Source organism: Lathamus discolor, chromosome 3 (assembly GCF_037157495.1).
Source record: "Lathamus discolor isolate bLatDis1 chromosome 3, bLatDis1.hap1, whole genome shotgun sequence".
In the NCBI taxonomy this organism is placed as follows: domain Eukaryota; kingdom Metazoa; phylum Chordata; class Aves; order Psittaciformes; family Psittacidae; genus Lathamus; species Lathamus discolor.
Window position 1 is genome coordinate 13,321,190 of NC_088886.1, and position 13,860 is coordinate 13,335,049.

Genomic DNA, 13,860 nt, shown 5'->3' on the forward strand with positions numbered 1-13,860 from the left:
TCCTCCTTGCTCCAGGGCAGTAGGAACAGTGTGGGGTCGAAGGAAGACACTGCAGTACCCTCACCTTCTAGTAATGCTCAGGGGTTTTCACAGGGTGGGTATGTGCTAAGGAGCAAGACAAGCTCTGTCTGAGAAAGGTGAACTGCTTTCTTCCACAGCAAAAACTGCACCAGTTTTCAGACATAAAAGCCTTTCTTGCAGGTTCCTTGCATCCTGGATCATTGCAGGGGCATGGCTCCTACACCAGCAGCACAGCCCTCAGAGAGTCTAACCTTGCATATAGGGCCCTGCCCTCTTCCCCCTTAGATTCAGCTGCTGCCTCTTCCTCCCTTGGACCTCTCCTTAGAGGACTCCCTCTGGGTTAAAGCTCTGGAAGCAGGGCAGGAGCCTGGTGCCAAGTACAGCATAATATTGTGCTGAGGGGAAGGTGGAAACAGTTAATAACAATCCACGCTCAGCTAATCACAGCACAGGCTTTGTCAAGCTACTTTACCCAAGATGAGGTGCTAATAAGCTATGTAGTGTCCCTGGCAGCCCCTGGTGCTGCTGAAGGACAGGCTGGATGGGTCTGTGGCAGCCCCACACCCTCAGACATCTCAGCTCCAATCAATATGCACAGCAACATGACTGCAGTGGCTGCACTGGCTTTTGTTAAAAGCTCAAATATGCTCCCACCAGCACAACTGAGCTTGGAAAGAATGCATTTCTCCAAGTGCTAAGGAGTCAAGCTCTACCAGGCATCTGCATGCAGCAGCATCAAGGCAATAGGGCTTCCCATCAGCACAAAGGCAGGACAGGGATCAGGTATGCTGGAACAACATATGACTAAGGGCTACACACTGGGAGCCTCTTGCATGACAGCCAGGCTGGCTGTGGCAATGTAAACTAACCTTCTGGTTTGCATCAGTCTTCAATGCCATCGTCAATCCCTTTCTGGCCTTTAGCATGAGTGTACACAGAGCATCTTGCTCTATGTTTACAGCTCCTGCCCCACCTTTCCCCCCCCACCCCGGTAGCATTTGGCTCCTAAATTCAGCACTAAACTCACTGCAAAGGCAGCTATGCCACTTCAGTACCCTGGCTGCAGCACTGTGGCTGTGTAGCAGAACAAGACTAACTGCTGAGTGCAGGTGACACTGCAGATCAGACTGCCAAGAACAACTCCCCAGCCTGCTCTGGCACAGGTCATCACTGCTAATAAGTGCCTGCAGAGGCACAATAAGACCCAGCTGGCCAAGAAGCAGGACACAGGTATTTTGTATTGTCAGTTGGCCCTTGCTTCTCCCCTCCAAAGCAGGCAGCAGCTGGCAAAGGGCCCTCTTCCTTAGGCAGGGGCCAGTTCAGAGCTGCTTCACTGCTCTGTAGAAGCTGAGACAAGTCAGGGGTATTTCCTCCAAGCCCCAGTGCAATTAAAACACTATAATGAATGTTGGAGAGGTAGGAAGTCACCTCAGCTACAGCTTCCCCATGTGGTGGAGCTGCTGGGCATGGCAGGAGTCATACCTGTCTTAGACATTGCATAGCATCCTCCTTCTCCCAGGACTTCACACCTTTGCTAGGCTGAGGGTTTCTGCAAACTGGCCCTAAAGAACAAGAGCTTCACCACTTGCCCAGATTGCAGACCTCAGTTCTTTGAGCCATGGCCTTCTCTTCCATCAGACTCCATAGAAACAAAAAAAGGCAAACTAGAACAGTTTATTAACTTTTAAAATACTGTACAACAAGCTAAGCCACAACAACCTATCCCCACAACAGCCCTGTGCACTCAGCGTATGCCCTGGTGAATGATGCTGCTTTTGGCACTGTTTGCCTTTTCTTTCTCTTTCTTCTTTATGGGGTCCATCTCAAAACAGCGCCAGAGCCTCAGCGTTTCATCAGCAGCTGCTGAGGCCACTGTTGCACCATCAGGACTCATAGTCAGGTTCAAGACTCTGGCGGTGTGACCTGAAGAGGAGGTGGTGTGCAGTTAGGGCTGGGCTGATGACATTACTCCCCACCAGCTTGCATAGCCATCTCTGCACCATACTGCAGCAGCATCAATTCACACCCCAGGTATGCATTTGGAGCAGCAGTATTTCTTCAGCTGCTCCTAGCAGCATGCTCCTGGACACCATTCTGCATCAGTAATGCTCCAGGCTAGACCACGAGTCTGTTCTAACCAAGGATTACACCTGCCTTCAGCCTCTATTACCCATCTCTTCCAAAGGCAGAGGGCCCAGCTTACCTCGCAGCTCAGTGACCTTGGCCATTGTTGGATACTTCCATATAACCAGCTGATTCTGTGCAAAGCCATGGCCTGAAATGAACTCCTTGTAGTTTGTTGACCACAGGATAGAACAAACCTGGGAAGAGGCAGTAATGCAGGTAAGACAGGCTGCTTGTGCTAATGCTAACCGCCCAGAGGTGAGCATGGTCCCCTCCTCTCCCATGCCTTTGGGCCTCAGGTGCCAGCAGTTCTGTACAGGTGTCCTGCCAGAAGGTGTTTATCTCCAAGCTGGTGTCCATGTCTCACCTGGGAGTGGGCATCAACAGCACTGAGGCAGGTGCCAGAACACACGTTCCAGATGCGGATATGTCTGTCACTAGTTCCACCGCCGGTGGCCAGAACATTTGACTGCCATGGACACCACGCCACAGCCTGAGAAAAAAGGGTTCATCTTAAGGCATGCAAGGGGCAGCCTGTGCTGCACACCTGCCTTGCACACAGGCATGTGCCCATAGCAGCCCTGCACTCACCTTGACAGCACCCTGGTGCTGAGTGAAGGTCTGTACAGGAGCAAAGTCCCCGCTGTCCCCCTGGGTGCATGGCCAGATGTTCACCAGGTTGTCATTGCCACCACTAGCCAGGTAGCGCCCATCTAGAGACCACTTGAGTCCACACACCTCCTGCGTGTGGCCAGCAAGTGTGGCCACATGATGCTCAGCCACTCTGACATCGTGGTGGTGGATGTGGCCAGTCCGTGCCCCACTGCAGAAAGCAAAGACTTGCAGCATCAGGCTGGTTTTCACCAAAGACCATTTTTGAGCTGTTCCAAGACTGTTGTACCTGCCACTGGCCTGCTGGAGTGAGCAAAGCAGCCACAGAAGCTCTTCACAACTTCAGCACAAAAGGCAAGAGAACAGAGAGGCCTTCTCCCCACTGTCCTGACAGAACTGGCTGAGTAAGAAGAATCCCAAGCAAGGACAGAAATTCCTCTCTGCCATCCCTAACATGCACCAATCAGATCTAGGAGAGGAATCTGCAACAGTTGGATGCTGCCCTTCACCCACTGCTTTACCTGGACAGGATGTAGCTGTTCCAGCTGAGGGAGCCCACGCGTGAAGAATGGCTGGTCATGTTTCGGAGGCGTTTCTGCTGCTGTATGTCCCACAGCTAGAGAGGCAGAGCAAGAAATTCTTTGGAGGATGAGGAAACCCAGCTCTATCGCCTTGCTCGGGAACCTCATTGCACAGGCTCTGGCCTTCAACCCCATCTGCACAGGGGCAGAGAGAATTGGTGTCTCATGCCTACAGAGTATAGGGCAACTCCAGGTGTCAGAAAAACCCCCAAACCAATCTGTGCCTTGCATGCTGCAGCTGGTCACTGGATGTGGACATCTCCATGCCACACCAGTCAAGGCAAGTCAGGATGCACCGCATTCTTCTAGTGCTAGCCAAGCCTTTGTCCCAAGGCCTCCCAGTTCTGGCAGTCCCTAGGAAGCAGCTCTAGTTTTACTCCTGCACTCACCTGGACCTCAGCATTACTTGTGCCAACAGCAAGGTAGTTTCCTTCTTTAATCCATGACACAGAAGAAATGTAATCATCTGGATGCTCCATCTGCAGCAGCTGGATAATCTCACCAGTGGTGTGATTCCACAGATAGACAGAGCTGTCCAGAGCCACCGCCAAGAAGTTCTGAGAGCTCCAGTCAATGAGATTCAGATCTACAATTTGGAAGAGCAATGCAGGTCACACTGTGTTTAGAGAGCCCTGCCTTTCACCAGTGCTTCACCAGCCTTCTAAGTGTCACCATGCCCAGGTAATGGGGTCAGATAGCCCTGATCCAAGTCACCTACACAGCACTCTGGACCACTGTTCTCTAAAAGGCTACAGCGGGACACTTCAGAAGTGGTCAGTGCTGATCTGGGTGCATAAGGTACTGAACCAGGACCTAGGAATCTTGCTCTAGTGTGGAATGATCTCAACGCCCAGCACTCGATATTGCAGCCTACTTACAATAGTCATTGCGGATGTCTGGTGCATCCAGGATCCGGTCTGGCATTGAGGAAATGTATCTGCCATTCTTCCTGCTGGATCCAGGTGTTATTTTCTGACTGTAGAGCACTTTCAGGTTATTCTGATAGCCTGTGTGCAGAGGAACAGATTTGTTAACCCGAGTTAATGTTTCCTCCCAGCTGAGCACTGTTCACCCAGCTAGAAATCCCTTCCAGTGAAAAAGAAATCCTGAGGGAAGAAATGCACTCAGAAGACTGCAGTTGTACTCATCACTGGCAGCATGAACTGCTGAACCAGAGTAAGCTCTGATTCTCTAGCTCACAGGAACAGGTTTAATTGACAAGCACTTGGCTTTCTATATCCCATTATGTTTACTGGCAGTTCAACTACCAGTGCACAGCAGAGTTTGAAGCTTTTGCAGACCTCAGGAAGTTTTGCCACCTACTGTACAAGTGAGCAATTAACACTCCTTTCAACTTCTGTAAAGAAATTCACTGTACTTTATCCCACCCCACAACCTCAGGAACCCTAAGAAAGGAGACTCCACTGAGCACAGGAACCTTGAGAAGCAGCCAGTTGATGTCTCCCATGTCCACACAGAGGGCCTCTGTGTTGCTGCTCTTCTGCCCAGAACCCTCCAGCTGAGCTAACTCACACAAACCCTGTCTCATACCTTCTGGAGCATTCTGTGGCTTTCCACTGAGGCGGAGGATCTTTGCCTCTTCTATATCAAAGCCATTCAGATTCACTGCCCAGGCTTTCTGTTGTTCCTGGAGACAAACCATCCTCAGTGAGATGCATTGAAAACACAAAGTCCATGCTGCACTTCAACTGCAGCTGGCAGGCATATACCCAAGCCCCTTTCTCCTAAAACCAGGAGGTATAAAACTGTGCTGTGGGAGTCAGCCACAGGCAGGCACGTCAAAGGAGTTTTTCCTCAGACATTGGCACACTGTCCAGCTCAATAATTTCATACACAAGAGCAGCCAGTTCAGTGTCTCGTTGCCTGTGGGGAAAGCCACAGCCCTAAGGGACTAAATGCTTCATAAACAGTTTTCAGAACACAGTGTACACATTCCAGAATAGCTCCCATGTAGACATTGTCCTAGAATAGCACCACCAGCGGTTTCTCTGCGCAGATTCACAGCTTTGTGTCTTTGTAGCAGCCTGCTACATTTTAAAGCCTCATTAGCCCAAAGCTGAATTTTGCTACCAGAAGCAGCACAGTCTAGTGAGTGGAAGCAGAGGTGTAAGACTATGCTCTTCCCTGTGTCTAGGGAGACAGCACTATAAAGCACCTACACTCAGGCTCCTGTGTAGCAACTAAGTGCCTGTTCCATCTGCAGGCTCTACAGCATTCATGTTTGGCTCTTAAAGCACAGAACTGGAAGCAGTGGTGGCTGGGACTATCAACCCCATGTGCCCACTTGATAGAACTTTGGGTTAATAAGTTATCTATAAAAGACCAGGAGGAATTAGGTGTTTGGTAGTAATCACTGTAGTAATTGTAACTTAGCAACATGCTCACCTTCTTGGTGGGGGACTCCTCAGCAGCATCATTCTCTTTGGTTAGGAGGAAATTTGCCATGTCCATCTGCATAGTGCTGCGGTTGGGAATGTAGCGATCACCCCCAGCCTTTGTTGGTGTGCTCTGGATTTTGGATCCAGATTTACCTGTGTTCACATGCATAAATATTATATTTATAAATGTAAATATAGTCTTACAGCTATTGAACAGCTTATATTGGAGCTTTCAAGAGACAGCAAACTCAGCATGCCACCACATCACACCTGTGAGACACGCTGCAGACAAGCAGGACTCAAGATAAGTCATACCACCCAGTCGCAGTTAACTCATACTTTTGTCCCACCCTCCCCCCCATATAAATGCACTAAACTCAGGTGAGGGAGTGCCAGGAGGCAACTCCTCGGGCCTAGAAAAACAATCCTAGAGTTCACAGATAAGGGGAGGATACAAAAATACTGTTATAACATATAAAGCTGTCAGCAGACTGTTTTGCCCACACTTGTCTAAACATTCATCTGTGCCAGCAAGGCTCAACTGGAGATCACCCAGCCTCAGTGCACACAGCTCTGCCCTCCTCGTACTGGAGAGGAGAAGATGGGCGACTCCAGGAGCCACGCCATGTAGCCCACCTCATCCTGCCTGACCAGGAGGGCAGCCCGGCACGGAGCTCAGAGCACCACGGCTGCAGGCAAGCAGCCAGGGCGGCGTTCCCCGACCCGACCTGTCTTGTGTTGCCGCCGCTCACCGGGTGTTCTGGACGGCGTTCTGCTGGAGCTGTGGGAACGATTGAGCGGCTTCATGGGCGACACGATGGCGGCGGGGCCGGGCCCAGGGTCACCGCTTTCCTTGGCCTTGCGCTGCCACCGCGCGGGCGGCGCGTTGGGGATCGGCGTGTCCAGCTTCAGCAGCCCGTGCAGATCCGTCTCGAACACGAACTGTGCCATGGCGAGCGCTGCGGGAGCGCAGCGTCAGCTGGACCCGCATCAGCCGGCCGGGCTGCAGCCCTATTCCGCCAGGGCCCCCTCCACCACCGGAGCCCTCTCCACCACCGCAGTACGCCCTCCCAGCCACTCCCCAGGGCCCTTCCACCACAGGACACCCGCTAAGCCACCCATCAGGGGCCGCTCCACCGCAGCCTCCCGCCCGCCACGGCCGCGCCTCAGAGCCCCCCCTGCACCTCACGACGCGGCGCCCTGGCCCCGGCCCCTCACCTCCGCTCCGCGACTGACGCTCGCGCAGCCCTCCTCCCCGATGGCATTTAAACCCCGCGCGGCCTCTCCTCCCATTGGCTGCTTCAAACCCAACCGCTCCCCGCTGCCATGGCGACCACCGCGCGCCACATCGTGATTGGCTAATCTGCGGGACGGGGCGGGGTTCTCCCCGCCCGGCGGCTACGGGTGCCGGGAGTGTGTCAGCGCCCCGGTCGGGTGGGTAGTGCCGCGGACGAGAGAGGAGCCCGTGTGCTTGCGTGTCTCGTTTATGTCGGGGCGGGGGGGCTCAGGGCGGCCCGCGGGGCTCCCAGCCGCTCATGAGCAGGTAGGACTGGTTGGCGATGTCGGTGCTGGGCAGCCGGCCCGCGGCGTGCTCTGGCGGCGGCGAGCCCGCCTCCCCCCGCGGGCCGGGCAGCACCTCCAGCAGGCAGGGCAGGACGGCCTCCTCCGGCGGCTGCTTGTAGAAGGCATTGGCCTGGGGGACACGGGGAGGCGCGTGGTGGGCCCTGCGCCTGGGGCCGCGCCGCGGCGGCTCGGCCGCGGTGGGCCTGCCCCGGCCCCCTCACCTGGCCGTGCTTGCTGCTCTCGTGGAGGAAGCTGCCCAGAGCGCGGTGCAGGTCCGGGACGGGCGGCCAGAGTTTCTGCTTCATGTTGCTGAGTGCGGAAAGGCACACCACAGCCCTGGGGTGCCCTGGTGCTCCCCTGGTCTGGTGCTGGACCCCTCCCGCTCCCAGCCCCAGCCCCAGCCTCAGCCTTTACCTGTAGAGGGAGGGGAAGGTGCACCGCAGGCCCAGGAGCACTCCTGTGAAGAGCAGCAGCACCAACGTAACGCTAGGGATGGTCCAGCCTGCATCGGAGGAACGCTGGCACTGTAGCCCTCCCCAGATTTGCCCCTGCTGAGCCCTTCACAGCCCTGCCACCTTCACCTGGTGCTCCGTGTCCCATTTGCAGCACCCTTAGTTTCCTACCCTCAGCCTGTGGCTCTGATGGTTGCAGCCTCTGCTTCTGCCCTGTTCCTTACCCGCATCGGCAGTGGCATCAACCACAACAGGCTTGGACCAGGCGCTCCAGCTGCCCTGGTACCACGGCCCGCTGGGCTGGGCCCGCACCTGGGCATGGTACTGGGAGCCTGGACGTAAATCCAGGACTTCTTTCCTGGCTGCCTGCGGGACCTGCAGGACCTGTGGGGCAGAGCTGAGCTGGAGACAGTTGCTGTGGGATGACCAAAGGGAAGCAGTGGGGTGTGGGTCCATCCTGCCTGACCCCATGTGGCCCATGTGCCAGCAGCAGAGGTGGGCAGGGCTGCTTGGGGGAGCCCTGGCCATACCTTACCTTCCAGTCATGGCTGTTCTCCACAGCGTAGCGGACCTGGTAGTCCAGCTGCTCTGCCAGGACCTCCAGGGGTGGTAGCCACTGCAGGCTCAGCCGGCCCTGTGACACTGTAGCCTGCACAATCTGTGGGGCTTCTGTGAGCACTGTTGGGGATGGGGATGTGCCACTGCCATGGAATGGGGCATAGAATGCTCTGTCCCCCATAAGCCAGGCATGGGCAACGTCAGGAGCCATTGTGGCAGTGGGACTCACCAGCCTGGTGCAGCCAGAAGGGCTCCTTGAAGTAGCTGAGTGTGGACAGTGGATGGGGCTGGGTGACATTCACCAGGACAGAGATGGCACTGTCAGCCCTGGGCTGGAACGTGCAGGTGTGGGAGCCCAGCATCCCCACGCTCACCTCCTTACACTGCTGCCATGCATCTTCCCTGTTTGAAGAGCGGGGAGATGGTCAGCCCCACTGTGGTGGCCCAACTCTCCTCACCCACTGCCAGCTCTGGTCTGGGGACGCCCTTGTCCCCACAGCCAGTGCTGCCCATAGTTGGAGAGGCAGTGTGGTTGGGAGTGATGGTGGGGAGGTGCGAGTTCCATGGTGGCAGGGCACACAGTGGGATATGGGACACTGGCTATGCCACCCCTCTGCCTGAGAACTGTGCCCCTGTCATGCCCCTTACCTTGTGCCAGCCCCGCTTGGAGGCTGCTGGTAGAAGAGCTGGTGTGAGCTGGGGGGCTCTGCAGTGTCCCAGCTCCACTCACAGTGCATGTGCTGCAGGTCAGGGGTGCTGCAGCACAGCCCGATGTCTCCTGGGCAGACAGATCCAGAGGAGGGAGGGGGCTACTACCCCTTGGCCCCCCAAAACTCGTGTGCTGCACCTTGCCTGCCCCAGGCCCCCCAACCCTCGCAGCCCCAGGCATGGGTGCCTCCCTGCTGTGCCTGCCAGCACTGCAGCAGTGGGGATGGCTGCTCACCGGAGGAGTGGGGTGTCTCCGCAGCCACTGCCTGCGACCATGGTCCCCAGACACCATCCATGGAGGTGCCGTCAGGCTTGCTGCGCACCTGGATGTGGTACCTCACCCCTGGCCGCAGGTTCTGGAGAACCACCCAGGTGTTGGCCTGGACCAGCCCCTATGGGAGAGGGGCCAGGCTGAAGAGCAGCTGCACCCCCTAAATCCCCCTGCCCATCCGTGTCCCCTCTGTGTACCTGCCCCGCTCCCGGGGAGGCTGCAGCTGCCCCGGTGGTGGGTGCATGGGTGCTGATGGCTGGATTGACGGAGGGCTCCCCAGGGTGCTGCCCTGCTGCGGTGCTGCAGGACATGTCTGAGGAGCTGGCAGGGCAGAACTGCACCTCATAGAGGAAGAAGTTCAGGAAGTCGGCGAGTGGTGGCTGCCAGGACACGCAGAGCTGCCCTGCAACCCCAGCCCAGCGGGCCGTGATGTTCACTGGGGGAGCGATGAGACCTGTGGGGAACGTGCCAGGTATTTGCCTTCCTGCAGCAGGCACCGTCCAGGCACCCCCAGTGCTGCGGAGGTCCTCCAAGGGCTGCATCCATGCCTGGCACGCAGGGTGCTGCCAGCCCCCATGGTGGTCAGAAGGGCAGGGGATCCAGGTCTAAGGACTGTCCTGGTGTCCCAGGGATACTGCCCAGTGGGAGGGACTCACCCACCGCATCCACGCTGAGGTCCCGCCAGTACTTGGTCTGGTTGTTGGTGGCGTTCAGGACGCGGAGGTGGAGCTGGGTGAAGAGCCGCACATCCTGGCTGGGGAAGATGCAGACGTGCCGTGTCCTGCCGGCCCCATGACGCCATGTGGAGACTGTGCATGCTGTGGGCATGTCCCTGAGGAATGTAGAGCAGGGTCTTGCAGCACCTCATGCCCCCTGCCTGGGGCCAGGCTGGAGGAGACGGGACCTGGGGCACAGTGCCCTTCGGTGTCACCAGCATCTTCCCTGTACCCCATCCACTGCGGGGCACCATCCCCATGGTACTCAGGGACAGCCAAGGGGTGTGCGGTGGCTGCTGTGTAGCCCTCGTGGGCCCTCCACCATCTCTCCTTGCAACTGGGAGCGAGTGGGATGGATGGAGAGCTGCAGCACTGCTGCTGTCTGTGTGGGCAAGAGGAGGATCGGGCTGTGTCCCCACCATCTCCTACCTGCTGTACCAGTAGTAGAAGTGGCACATCCTGCTCACTGCGTCCTCTTCCTCCTCCTCCTCCTCATCATCCCAGAAGCAGGTGAGGTCCTCAAAGGAGCGGGTGAAACAGAGGATGTCCTCAGGCACCCCTGCCAGCAGCTCAGCATCTGGGAGGAGTGTGGGCATGAGGGACCCCCTGGGCACAAACCTGTCCCCATCTCACCTACATCCCCCTGCCCCATGTTTCACTGGCTGGCTGCCACCTGAGGTCAGTCTGTGCGGGCACCTGGGGCAACATGGACACGGCTGAAGCACAGCTTGGCACAGTGCGGAAGGATAGGGTACATGCTGGCTGCTGGCTCGCACTGGGGTCCTGGCTGGTGGCAGGGCTCCCAGGGGTCGGCCCCACTGCTCCCCCCTCCTCAGCACGCGGGGTCCTTCGGGATAAACAAACATCCCAAAATAGCGCTGTGGTTGGCGGGGGGCTCAGGGCCCAGCGATCGAGGGGAAGCACCCCTGCCCTGCTCACGCCGGAAGGTGCGCGGAAGTGAGATAAGGAGGAGCAGTGCCCCAGGAGAGGGAAAGGGCCTTTGGGCTGGCATGGGGATGTGTGGTCCTGAGCAGGGGGGATGTTTGAACTCCAGCCCCAGGACTGCTTGAGGGGCAGCAGGTTTCTTTGCCCCACTCAGAATGCTGCCGTCCCTGTTGTTGGAGAGATAAACTAGAGCATCACACCCTGCAGGATCCCTATCCCAAGCACTGGTGGCTTTGCTGACACATGGGTGCCAGTCCCCATTGTCAGGGAAAAGAGGACAGCCCCAAGATGCAGATGTGTGAAGCACAGGAGGGGCCTTGCTGCCCCCAGCATTGCTGCAGCACTCCTTTCTCCCCCACTGCCTCTGCCCTGGGACCTGCTCAAGCCCTCCTCCTCCTCCTCTTCCTCCTGGGACGTGCTCCCTTCCCCAGGGGCTGCCCCACAACAAACCCCCTGCCATTGCCTGGCTGTGCTCTATGTGCATCCATCCTCTGTGTGCATCCGTCCTCTGCTACACACCCCCTGCACTGCCAGTTGGGCCCACCCTGGGCAAAGAGTAAGTGACAGTCCCCAAATATCCTTGTCACGTCAGTGTCCCTCTGCTCTCCTGTCCCTTCTCTTGCCCCGACCCCCAGCCCTGTTCCTCCTTTCCCAGCCATGTTGCCCTCCTCCCCCAGCCCACATCCCATCCCCACAGACCACAGCCCCTCACCTCCTCTTCTCTTTTTGCACCCCACTGCTCCCACCCCAGCCTCCTGCCAACCCTGTGACACCCTCAGCTCCCAGCACCAGGGGTTGGGATGGATGGCTCCCAGCAGCCTGGTGCAAAGGGGTCCATGGCATCAGTGGGAAGCCACACTGGTCCTGTGGGCTATCAGAGCGTCTTTGCTTAGTTTCCTAGGAGAGTGGCCACACAGCTCTGCAGCCCTTGGGGCACAGCGATGTCCCACAAGCTGAGGGCAGAGGGATGAGCCCAACTCCAACCTTCCTCCCACTGCCCCTATGGGGCTGATTCAAAATGTGCTCCTGAGCCTGCTGTGGACAGAGACCTGGGGTGGAGCTGGAAAGATGAGCAGCAGATCAACAGGATTTGGTTCAGTGAATGCTTTCTATGGTATTATAGAAAGTGATAGAAGGGCCGAGGAGGGGCTCAAGGAAAGCGTGGACTGGCCTTCAATGGGCGAAACCATGAAGTGGCTCTGTCAGGTGCCGGGGGCCAGGCTGGGGCCAGCTATGGGCTGAGCTGAGGATGCTCATCTGGGCAGTAAGATCACGGTAGGGTTGGCAGAGGAGCTTTGGGATTAGCCTGGCGGGGCCGCTGTGTTACCCGCAGCACAGAGCTGTGCTGTCAGATGTTAGCTTGAATTTGGCTCAGACCTTGATACTGATGCGTGGGGAGCCCCTCCGCTCCCTGTGTGGGACTGGGAGTCACAGGCTGGCAACCCAAAGAGGAACTCCGGGCCTGCCAGGTCCTACCTGCAGAGAGCAGGGATGTCCCTTTGCTCCGGGCACCCCAGGGTGTCCCACAGGTCAGAAGGGCTCCCCATTGCTCACCCTGAGCACCCTCCTGGCATGCTCCCTCTCCAACCCTGCAGATTTTGGCTGCCATGGGGTGTTCGCTGCCTGTACCCAGCGTGCCATCTCATCTCTGGCCCATCCTTCGGGGAAGAAAATGGCCCCAAAGACCTACCTTGGGATGTCACTGGCTCTGTGGCCAACAGCGGCCTGTGGAAGCTGAGCAGAACAGCAGGGAGCAGAGGGAGCAGCCGGCCCCGGCGCAGGCAGGCTGCCATCCTGCAACCCGTGTGCCGCGGCCGTGTGTGCTGCTCTTGGCCCTTCCCAGCACGCTGCTGGGAGCTGCTGCGGCTCCTCCGGGTGATACCTTTATCTGGGAAGTGGCGGCTGTGCAGCTCAGGAAGCCTGGCTGGAGGCTCCCCCCGCCCCACCACCGGCACTTCCCTGTGCCCAAAACCACCATGCCACGGCCCCTCCACCGCCAGCCACAGTGCCAAGAGAGACTGCTCCTATCAGATAGGCAGCACGTCCTGCCCTTGTGGCTACCGGCACGCTGGGAGGCTGGGGTAGGAAGAAAAACATCCCCTGAGAAACCAGGGAGGCCCCTGTGTGGGGCAAGGCAAGACAGGGCAGAGCAGGCTGTTGGGGGCTGCAAGGACGTGGAGCGGCTGCTCCGACTCCATCCCACCCTGTGACGACTGACAGTGGTGTGCACTGGGTCCCATTTCCTTCTCTATCCAGCTACCGGGCTTTGCCATCAAGGAATCAAAAGCAGGTTTGAGCAGGACTGATGACACTGTCCCGGATGCTGTTCCCACTGGCAGTGGAGGAGGTGCAAAGGCAGTGGCACACAACAGGCTGCCTTCAGGGCCGTGTGCCCATCACTGTTTCACTGGGGCCTTCAGTGATGGGGTGGAGAGGCTGGTTACTGATGGCTGCAATTGACACCAAAGAGCACTGGAGGCAAGAATGGGCAATCAAAATGGTATTGACAGGGTTGAAATACCTTCTGGGGAAAAAAAGACTTGCCTAGGACAAATGCAAATGCCCCTGGCTTTGGGTGGGATTCCAGCCTCCAGAGGACCGTTCCTTGCTTCCTGCAGATTGCAGAAGATGGCTGGACAGGCAGCTGGATGACATGCTGGGGTTTAGCAAGCTGAAGCCAGCAGAGATGAAGCCTACACACTGTTGCTGCCCACAACAAACAGCAGCAGTACAGGATGAGGGACTGCCGGCTGGGGCAGGAGCTCCCATGGAGGGATTCTCAAGGGACCAGCACGCAAGAGGGAATCACCCCAGCGGCACGTGGTTGAGCAGGGTGCTTGACCACCACAGTCCCTTTGTGAGACGCTGCATGTTACTGGGTCTCAGGCAGTGCTGGACAGGCACCAGCTG

General features: G+C 57.4%; 2 protein-coding genes across 4 annotated transcripts; both read right to left on the reverse strand.

The window, feature by feature from the left end:
* Positions 1–1,676: 1,676 nt before the first annotated feature.
* Positions 1,677–7,053, reverse strand: CDC20 (cell division cycle 20). 3 transcript variants are annotated; one of them, XM_065673586.1, is made up of 11 exons: positions 6,956–7,053; positions 6,466–6,696; positions 5,745–5,890; positions 4,890–4,986; positions 4,217–4,345; positions 3,728–3,924; positions 3,279–3,373; positions 2,737–2,968; positions 2,513–2,638; positions 2,225–2,342; positions 1,677–1,944 (listed from the first exon to the last, which is right to left on the reverse strand). In XM_065673586.1, the coding sequence occupies exons 2-11, from the start codon at positions 6,686–6,688 to the stop codon at positions 1,766–1,768; spliced, it is 1,542 nt and encodes a 513-aa protein (XP_065529658.1). In that variant the 5' UTR covers positions 6,689–6,696; positions 6,956–7,053; the 3' UTR covers positions 1,677–1,765. The 3 variants fall into 3 exon arrangements, with proteins under 3 accessions (XP_065529658.1, XP_065529661.1, XP_065529659.1); XM_065673589.1 differs by having other exon boundaries at positions 6,490–6,696; positions 6,956–7,052; XM_065673587.1 differs by lacking the exon at positions 6,956–7,053 and adding an exon at positions 6,922–6,953.
* A 152-nt stretch (positions 7,054–7,205) lies between these two features.
* On the reverse strand, positions 7,206–12,909 carry MPL (MPL proto-oncogene, thrombopoietin receptor). Its single transcript, XM_065673590.1, has 12 exons — positions 12,641–12,909; positions 10,435–10,582; positions 9,946–10,121; positions 9,487–9,743; positions 9,254–9,410; positions 8,959–9,088; positions 8,540–8,712; positions 8,288–8,430; positions 7,977–8,136; positions 7,715–7,802; positions 7,522–7,609; positions 7,206–7,430 (listed from the first exon to the last, which is right to left on the reverse strand). Exons 1-12 carry the CDS (start codon positions 12,741–12,743, stop codon positions 7,242–7,244), a joined length of 1,812 nt encoding a protein of 603 aa, XP_065529662.1. The 5' UTR covers positions 12,744–12,909; the 3' UTR covers positions 7,206–7,241.
* Positions 12,910–13,860: the final 951 nt, after the last annotated feature.